The 10,141-nt window shown below is 47.9% G+C and overlaps 1 protein-coding gene across 1 annotated transcript; it reads right to left on the bottom strand.

The window, feature by feature from the left end:
• Nucleotides 1-428: 428 nt before the first annotated feature.
• Nucleotides 429-7,485, bottom strand: PDE12 (phosphodiesterase 12). Its single transcript, XM_065408011.1, has 3 exons — nucleotides 6,157-7,485; nucleotides 1,966-2,044; nucleotides 429-1,131 (listed from the first exon to the last, which is right to left on the bottom strand). Exons 1-3 carry the CDS (start codon nucleotides 7,483-7,485, stop codon nucleotides 689-691), a joined length of 1,851 nt encoding a protein of 616 aa, XP_065264083.1. The 3' UTR covers nucleotides 429-688.
• Nucleotides 7,486-10,141: the final 2,656 nt, after the last annotated feature.

Here is a 10,141-nt window from a genome sequence, read left to right as displayed (position 1 = left end):
CCATTTTAATCCTAAAATTTAATATGGTTTTATGTTGATTGTACAAGTCTATTCAGATGTTGGTATCTGGTTAGAAAGTATCTTGTCAAAAAAAGTAGAAGTACACTGAACATGCAGCTTGCTAAAGCCTAGAGAAGCATCAGGAATGCTTAATGAATACATTTATATTTTTGAGTATTTAAAAAGAAGGTGACATTTGTCCTGCACTGAAAGTAGTTTTAATTGATTTGATTCAACACAAGTCATTTGCTTACCGTCTTTTATATCCTATTCTGAATTATACAAACAGGGTTCAGTTCACGTGTACTTTTATAGAAATCAGATTAGATTCATACATCTGTAACAAAATAATCTCTTAATCAGTTAAAAACACCTATAAAAAGGTCTGATAATCTAACTTTTTTCTTTTTTTAAAACATCCCCATCTGTTTTAAATATATTTGGACTTCCTATTAGTGTAGAAAAAGGGAAAGGAGAAGCTATGTCATGCAAATGTTATGAACAGTCAGACAAAACGCTCAATAAGAAATTTATAATCGAAATGACAGGCATGTGAATTTTTTCCAATAATCAGTCTAGCTTCTGTCTTTATAAAGTTACATACAAGCCGGGATACAAGTTAAGTTCCCCTAAAGTAAACAAATTCCTTGTTTAAAGGCCTGGAACAAATGCCATGCAAATGTTAGTCTTATTTCCACTTTAAATCACATATTAATGCTATATGATCAGAGGGATGAGAGACACTTGGCAAGGCCTGATGGGTGGTAACTTCTTCATGACTTGGCAATGGAATTACTTGTTCAACCTCTAAAGCATTTATGTCAATGAAAATGTAGTCCAGGCATCCATGAAACCCACCAACATAATTTGTATAAGCAGGTTCTCCACAAGCACTTTGCAGTTTGAAAGGATGAGTTAGAGACATATTGCATCTTTCTTCTTCTCCATTAGAGACCCAGTCTTCATGATCCTCAGCAATATTGCCACTATTGATAAAAGTATACATTCCAGTTGAAGGTGTACTATTAAAATCACCGCAGAATATGACAGGTATGCCAGGATATAGATCACATGTAACATGCCTAATGTGAGACAAAGCTACAGCAATTTGGATGAGACGGATGTTTCCACCTATGAACATAAAAGCTTGTTAATTAAGTATTTTATTCATTCAGTAGTTTCAAAGTTTTATAAACCACTGCTGACTGATAGTTTGCAGCAATATACATTTTAAAACCGCTAGCAAGGCTTCAACTTCAGTGCATGATTGTAGGGACTGTGCACCTTTAAACATACCCCTGCAATTTTCCCTCCCAAGTAAGAGTGAATCTAGAGAAACCAAATAACTTCTTTGCTAAGGATTGAGCAGGGGCCTTTTTCACCCTTGCTCAGTTCTTCAGTTAATCCCCTGGCTTAATGGCCACTGGCTTCACCCCCCATCTCAGTGGCTTTTTTCTGTCCCTACACCCTTCTGGAACACCAAGAAACAGGAGGTAATCTCCCCTCCTAGTTTTTGGGCCTAGAAAGGAGACGTGGTTTGAGAGGCCCAATTTGCTTCCTCTGCTGTCAATACCACAACATGGCTCCGTCAGTTACATTGAGGACAGAGGGAGCCACACTCTATAAACCCATCTATATTAGAAAATTACAGATTGGGCGTGGAATGTAGAATACAATAATCTTTGCTTCAGCTATATTCTGAACATTCCTAAGCAAGCAAGACTACACTCTATAATGATATAGCACAATCCTCCAATTGGGTTGGTGCAGCAGTTAAAGATCACATTTTGAGAAGGACTGAACTAAGGAAATCCTCACCTCCGTAAGAAAAGGTGAGAAATTGTAAGAAGCAGGGAGAAATCCTTCCATTCAGAAAAGTGTGAAATGCAAATTCTAGTTGTGTAGAAAAAATGCTACTAAATCTCGCTAATAATATATACTTGTATACAACATCAGTAAAGTTACCTTTTGGATGCCAGTACAGATGAGTATTGGCTATACAAATCTTCCTCGAAGGATCATTTGTAGACTGAAGAACTGAAACCTGCATGAAATAGCACACTTTTACAAAATGTTCAATCAGAACATGCTTTACAGATCTCAGAGTGCCTATGTAGAATTATGCATTATTAGTGATTAATCAGCTTGTACCTTGGTGACAATTCTCATTTTTATACATCTCTTTCTACACATTATTTTGAATGTTATAGTCAAATATTATAAGCAATAAACAGGTTTTGAAAAAAGTGTACCTGACAGGAAATAGCCCATGTATACTAGCTACACATGCCATTATAACATTTCTCCCCCGCAATTCCCCCGTGACAATTATAGTATTTTATCAGTTCTAGAACTAGTAAAACAAGTGTTTATAAAATAAGGCATTTGACAAATTCCAGCAAAATTAATGTATTTGCCAAATACTACTTTACCAGCCCTGCCTATCAAGTCTCTTGCTTTTGCTATACGTTTTCTTCTCCATTTCACTCTCTTTCCTGTAAAAGATCTTGGTGTAGCTTTTCCCAAGTTTTTTCCTTCTCCATTCTTCCACCCCTCTGCAGAAACAACATTGCAGTTGTTTCTCTGCACTGTGGAAGCCACCACTGCACTAGTTTGGGAAGTTAACATTTTTAAACAAAAGTTTAGATTGCTATCAAGCACCAGGGAAAGTTTAGGGAGCCGGAGCTGCAGCTGGTCCTGTCGGCCTACGCCGACGACGTGCTCCTCGTGGTCCAGGACCCGGGCGACTTGGTGCGGGTGGAGGCTTGCCAGACCATCTATTCGGTGGCCTCCTCCGCCCGGGTCAACTGGGTCAAGAGCTCTGGCCTGGTGGTAGGGGACGGGTGGCAGGCGAGCTCCCTCCCACCCGCGCTTCAGGCCGTCCGGTGGAGCGCGGGTCCGCTGCTCTATCTCGGAGTTTACCTTTCTGCCACGCATCCGTCTCCACCGGAGAACTGGCTAGGGTTTAGAGGGCAGGGTGTCGGAGTGGCTCCGGAAATGGACAGGACTGCTCCGGTGTCTCTCCCTTCGAGGGAAAGCACTGGTGCTCAACCAACTAGTCCTGTCCATGCTCTGGTACCGGCTCAACACCCTGGTCCCGGCCCCGGGTTTCCTGGCTAACCTCTGGACGTCGATTCTGGAGTTCTTTTGGTCAGGACTGCACTGGGCTCTGCGGGGGTTCTCCATCTACCCCTGGAGGAGGGAGGGCAGGGCCTGAAGTGTCTGCACGCTCAGATCCACGTCTTCCGCCTCCAGGCCCTGCAGAGGCTCCTTTATGGTGCAGGTAGTCTGGCGTGGAGCGTATTGGCGCACGCCTTCCTGCGCCGCTTCCGAGGGGTCCGATATGACCGGCAGCTCCTTTGTCTCCATCCGAGAGGTCTTCCGCGAGGCCTCTCCGGGCTGCTGGTCTTCTACCAGGACCTCCTCCGGACCTGGAAACTGTTCTCAGTGACCACGTCTGTGGCAGCCACCGTGGGGGCAGATCTCCTCGAGGAGCCCCTGCTACACAACCCCCAGCTTCGTGTGCAGGTGGCGGAGTCCCCCATGGTGCTCCAGAGGTTGGTCCTGGCAGAAGTCACCAAAGTCGGAGACTTCCTGGACTACGACCGGGGAGACTGGCTGGATCCCCTGACGCTCGCTCAGCGCATGGGGCTCTCCAGACCTCGTACTCCCCGGCGCGTACTTCAGGAGGTGAGGGCCGCTTTGCCGCCCGCTGCTCGGGACTATCTCGACCGGGTCCTGCGAGAGGGCACGCCCCGCCCACCCTCCACTCCGAGCCCTCCAGATTTTTTCATCGGGCCCCTGCCCCGTGGACCCAACCGGCCCCCTCCCCGTCCATTCGCCATGAGCCGGCTGCACAATCTGCAGCCGGTTCTGTTCCGGACCGCGCCAAGGAAACATCTATACACGCTCATGCTCCATGTTCTTCATGTCCTCACCCTCGCGTCCCGCCCCGATACGAAGTGGCAGGACCTTCTGCCACCTCTGGAGGGTGAGGAGCCCCAGTGGGCCAGCCTTTATTCTGCTCTGATCCCAAAGCCCACCGGGGACATCAGTTGGCGGCTCCTTCACGGAGCCGTGAGCACGGGCGTGTACTTGGCGCGGTTTACCCCTATCCCAGACACCTGCCACTTTTGCGGCGTGAGGGAGACCCTGGTGCATGTTTACCTGGAGTGCGCCAGGCTGCAGCCCCTATTCCGGCTCCTCACGGATATTTTGTTAAGATTTTGGTTGCACTTTCCTCCTCACCTTTTTATTTATGCACTCCCTATCCGTCGCCCCACAAAGTCGCGGGACCTCCTGGTCAACCTCCTCCTGGCCCTAGTGAAACTGGCCATCTATAAAACCAGAGTGAGGAGGTTGGCCGATGGAGTCTCCTGTGACTGTGGGGCGTATTTCAGGTCCTCTGTTCTTTCACGTATCCTGGCAGAGTTCCTCTGGGCGGCGTGCACTGGCTCCCTTGATGCCTTCGAGGAGCAGTGGGCACTGTCTGGAGTTCTCTGCTCGGTGTCCCCGTCTGGTTCCCTTCGTTTGACCTCACTCCTGTCCCTGTTCTTTTATTAGTTGTCCCCCGTAATTTTTTGGTCTCCAGGTCCTGTGGACCCCCCCTTAGGCTGGGGGGGATCCTTTAGCAGTGGCTTTGCCCGCACACTTCCTGGATCCCAATAGGACCAGGGAAAGTTTGCTACTCACACTGGCCCTTGGGGTAAGTAGATTTTTCAAGCCTTGTAAATGAGATTATATTTGTCACTGCCACAAGCCTCCATGTCAGTTACTGGGATTTCTAACATGGGCCATGATCCTGCAAACACTTATGTGGATGCTTAACTTTGAGAGTAGTCAATGGGTCTACAAACATGAACAGTTAAGCACGTTAAGTGGGATCGGGGCCTTAATTTTCTTAATGTCACTAACAGCACAGTCAGTATCTCACATGCACACCCTACTTGTACGTCTACAGTGTTTCAAAATCAGATAGCCAATGCCCCAAAGTTTATTAAAATTTAGAAAAAAATATTTTCAAAACTAAAATCAGATCTGATATTTTAGAAGCGCTGACACACTCCAATGTTCTGTTATATCACAATTAAGAATTCACTTTAAAATGGTTTGAAGACAGAAAGAAACCAAAGAAAATGAATACATCATTTAAAATTGGCAGGATCACATTTTTATCAAGCCCACATTCTAAAGGGCAGAAATCAGGGGAAGGGAACTGACACTGGCCACGCGTACCCAGTTGGGTGAATGGCAACTGAATGACAGACTGTGACACTACCACCTATCAAAACACATTTCCTTGTTTTACACATTAAGCAGTGTGAGCGTCTGCCTAATTCTCAAAACCCTCTATAACTTAGGGCTTGACTACACCTACTGGGGGATCCACGAGCAGCAATCGATGCATCGGCGGTCGATTTAGTGGGTATAGTGAAGACAGACTCCTGTACGCCACCGGATCGAGAAGAGCAGGGGAGACTCCCGTTGACATCGCGTAGTGTGGACCCCACGGTAAGTAGATCTAAGCTACATCAATTTGAGTTATGCTATTAACGTAACTCACATTGCGTAGCTTAGATCGAATTTCCCCTATAGTGTAGACAAGGCTTGCTCCAGCATAGACTGACTCCATGGCTATGTCTACACTACCACAGTAAGTCGACCTATGCTACGCAACTTCAGCTACTTGAATAACGCCGCTGGAGTCAATGTACCTTAGGTCGAGTTACCGCGGGGTCTACACCGCGGGTGGGGTGTGTGTCAATAGGAGAAACTCTCCCGTCAACTTGACTTGCCTTACTCTTCTCGTCAGGGGTAGAGTACAGAGGTCTACTGGAGGGCGATCTGCTGTTGATTTGGCGGGTATTCACTAGACCCGCTAAATTGACAGCTGGTGGATCAATCTCAGAGCATCGATCCCGGCTGTAGTGTAGACACAGCCTATGGTTCCTACCCTACTCACAATCACAGCTCTGCCTGCCTGAGAAGTTTTTACTCTATTGCTGCTCTGTCCCTTCTTTTTTCTTCCACCAGTAGTCCTATAACGACCCTCCTCCTGAACAGCAACAGTGCCTCCCACTCGCTCTGCATTTCGATTTCCTGGGGGTTGGACACACCCAATTTGTGAGGCAGAGCTGCTGTACAAGCGGCCGATACCTGCAGCACGGAGGATCTCTGCAGCACCTTCTCCTGGGCTAAGGGGTAGGGGGCTAGCTTGTCCCGCAGCTCCTTGTGCAGTGGATCGGAGACCAGGGCCTCATTGAAGGCAATATCGTGCTCGCTAAGCAAGGTGAACTTATCCCTGCGGTAGAAAGTAGCCAAGCCTTCATGCTGCTTCTCCTTGATCCTGAAGAGCCCTTCGAGGCCGAAGGCGTCCAGCGCAGGGGCCAAGCTATCGGCGAAGACAGACTTGTCCACCTCCTGCAAGCAGATGAGGTCAGCGCTGTAGCCGGCCAGCTCCTTCTTGAGCAGGTTCTGCCGGTAGTCGAGCTCCAGCGCGTAGGGAGCGCAGTAGGGGTAGAGCACCGTCCGGGAGTGCTCGGTCTGAGCATAGATGTCAGCCAGAACGTTGTAGGAGACCGTGCGGATTAAGCCTTCCCCGGACACCTTCTTGGTGTAGAGGTGCCGGGAATCAAAGGTACAGGCGCCGGGCCCGGCCTCTACGGGGCCGCTGCTCTCCACCTCCCGGGGGAGCCCGTAGCGCTGCTGGCTGTTGCCCGGGGTGCAGTGGAGCTTGAGGCGCAGTCCGATGTGCGCGTTGGTCGGCGTGAAGACGCGGTCCCTGACGGGGGCTTCTACCCAGATGACGCCCCCCGGGGAGGGCTCGTCCCCGCCGCCCCCCGGCTGCTCCCGGTACCAGCGGAAGAGACAGTGCTGGGGCGTGCCGAATTCGGTGTGGATCTTGGGGCAGACGGGGAAGCCGGCGAGCAGCGAGCGGGGCAGCTGGAGCTCGATGACCGAGGGCGGGTTCCGCTCCACCTGGTACTTGACTTCGCCGATCTGCAGCACGGCGCCGTCCTGCCAGGCCTCGGCATTGGACACGTCTTCAGCCACGGACTCCCCGTCCCGCGAGAAGAGGCGCACGGCGAGCGGCGCCGTCGGCACCGGCTCCCCGGCCGGTCCCGCCTCCGCCCGCGCTTTCTTGCTCTTCTTGGCCGCCTTGGCATGGCCCTTGCCGGCGTTGGTGGCGATGCGGGCCAACGCCCGGCCTAACGGCTCCGTCTGGTCCCGCTGCATGTGCTTGGCGCTCCCGTCACACAGCACGAACCACAGGCTCATCTTCGGCTCCGACGGGACGCAGCGCACCACGGCCCGCTCCATGCGGCCAGGCGAGTCTCCGCAGGCAGGGCCGGGGGAAACCGCGTCGCCGCCGCTGCTAAGGAAAGCGGCCGATCGGCAGCGGAGCCTACTCGGGCCGGTAGCGGCTCGTAGCTCCCCCCACAGAAGGCTCCACATGAACCAGCCAGCCCGGCATCCACCATTCATCAGCCGCCGCTGCGTTCCGGCTCCGGGCCGCGCGCCAAGGCAGCCTCACATTGGTGACAGCACATTCGCTTGCAATCGCCCGGAAACCCGCGCCGGGCCAAAAGCTGCCTAGCTGAGCGGCGCGTCGCGAGTGCTGATGGGTACTTGGGTGGTCATATACCGGAAATGATGAAAGGGAAGGCCGAACCCGGGGAAATGCATTTGTGATTCGAGGCAGTCGTGAGCACAGGCCGGAAGTGCTGACTATTTACTTCCTGTAGATAGATGTCTCTAGTAAAGCTCGTGGAAAGTGAGAAATACCTAGTGCTGCTCCTGCTGAGCGCGTACCGCGGCTGGAGGTCGCGTGGGAACAGGCAGCCTGGGGTCATGGGCGCTCCTTTGTAGCTCTCAGAGCCGTATCTAAGTGGTTTCCTTGGAGAAAATAATCTGTGTCTTTTGAAACTCTCCAGGGAATTGTCCCTTCTCCCTCCCCGAGATGTCAGGCTTGTGAGGGCCGTGCCTGTTATCAGTTCTCTTCAGGGCTAAGCAGCTGGGATAGTTTGGATGAAGTAGGTTAACTAAACACTAAGTATCTCTGATATTAACAGCAAAATCCTGCACCCCTGAGGGAGAGCTTTTAAACACTCCCTAAAATGAACCCGCAAGAAGGGATTCACTCTCCGAAATAAGTGAGATGTGAAAAGAGGAAGACTTGTCTCCCGAAAAAATTCAGACTTCTATAAAGCATTCTTTAGCATAACACACCATACATATCATTGATGCCTGAGATTTGGATTTATTTTCTACTTACCTGGTTCAGAATGTTTCGTGTTTATTGAAAGAAAGATAAAAATAGAACAGTTCAATCACTTAAAGATGTGATATCTGTAAAAAGAGTAAAAAGAACAGGAGTACTTGTGGCACCTTAGAGACTAACAAATTTATTAGAGCATAAGCTTTCGTGGGCTACAACCCACTTATGCATCCGAAGAAGTGGGTTGTAGCCCACGAAAGCTTATGCTCTAATAAATTTGTTAGTCTCTAAGGTGCCACAAGTACTCCTGTTCTTTTTGCGGATACAGACTAACACGGCTGCTACTCTGAAACCTGTAAAAAGAGTGATTTTAGAAAAGTGTTAGTCATTTGTAATATTGAATTTAACTATTTATGATTATGACTAAGACCTCAGTCCTGTAGCTGCCTCTGTGTGATCATTAAAGTCTGCTCACAGGGAGGCATTGGAAGGTCAAGAAGACCTTGGGTAAGTCATTTCACTTCTCTGTGCCTCAGTTTCTCTATTTGTAAAATAGGAGGGAATGATCCTGAGCTCCTTGGTAAAGTGCTTTGAGATCTAATGATGAAAAGCAGTATAAGAACTAGATATTACTATTGTTATCATAGTGGGTCCTTGGTAAGTCTCATCACTTCCCTAGATCAAAGGTCTAGTTTGTGGTTTTGTTAACTTTACTGGGGAAGTTAGCAGTAAGAACAACTATCTGTTGTAGTTATATAGCAACCCCACAATCTTTCTTTTTTGATGAATTTATCCTCACAATGATCCAGTGAGATAGGAAAGTACTGTTATCCCTATTGTATCAATAGAAAACTGAGGCACAGATCCTCAAAGGTATTTAGATATCTAATTCCCATTGGTCAATGGGAGTTAGGTGACTAAATACCTTTGAGGATCTGGGACAGAGACTTATGCCTTGCCTACACTAGAAAGGGTTTGCCTGTATAACTTTTACCAATTTCCTAAATAAAATAAGGACTTTTTTGCCAGTTTAACTTAACCTACTCTAGGACTTTTTCTGGCATAGCTATTTTGGTTAGAGCTGTGATTTTGTCATGCTTCTAACCAACATATTCTGGCAGAACCTTTAAGTGTAAACCAGGTTTAAGTGGTTTGACCATGGTCATGCAATAGGACTGTGGCCTAGCAGGAAACTGAACCTGGCTTTTCTAAGTCCCAGGTTAGCACCCTAGCCACTGGATCATCCTTCTTCTCTGAATAAAAATAAAGTTGATTATGTATTTTATTAGAGTTAGTAGTAATATATTGTAATGCAAAGCTGAAAAAAATCTCAATGCCCATATAAAATCCTGATTCAGCATTAAGTGAAACCTCACCCCTAGCACCTGCATTAGCTTTAGGGATCCAGTCATGCAGTTCATTGCAGGATTAGGGCTTGCATGCTTAAATATTTGCAAAATCAGGTCCTAAAATTAAACTGCTTAAATACAGTTAAAGCCCTTGTCCTATAAATTATATCAGGAGTGTGTGAAAATCATTTGCAGGCTCCTAATATCTTAGGTCCCAGATATCTAATATTTTGGTCCTTAATAATTATTTAATACATTCACACTTGTATGGAAAAGGTACATTCCCTTTGTCAGTTTAATCATTAGTGGTTTCTGCACATCTCTACTATATACTCCAGTCTGAGTGCATTGAAACTTATTTGTCTGAACAGAGTTGAATATGTTGTGAAATCAACTAAATTACATAAAATAACAGTATTTCTGTATGTAGGACACAGAGGTGTAAGTATATCCCCCAGAGACCCAATAATAGTGACATGAGTAGAGCACAGAAGGCTGTGCACGGGTTGTTCTCTCTCTAGGTGAGGCTTGTTTAAGAATCTTTAGGCATAAAGACAGATTTCAGAGTGGTAGC

The sequence above is a fragment of the Emys orbicularis genome, chromosome 7 (assembly GCF_028017835.1).
Source record: "Emys orbicularis isolate rEmyOrb1 chromosome 7, rEmyOrb1.hap1, whole genome shotgun sequence".
Classification (NCBI taxonomy): domain Eukaryota; kingdom Metazoa; phylum Chordata; order Testudines; family Emydidae; genus Emys; species Emys orbicularis.
Note: the sequence above shows the minus strand (reverse complement) of the source record. Positions and strands in the feature narration are given on the sequence as shown.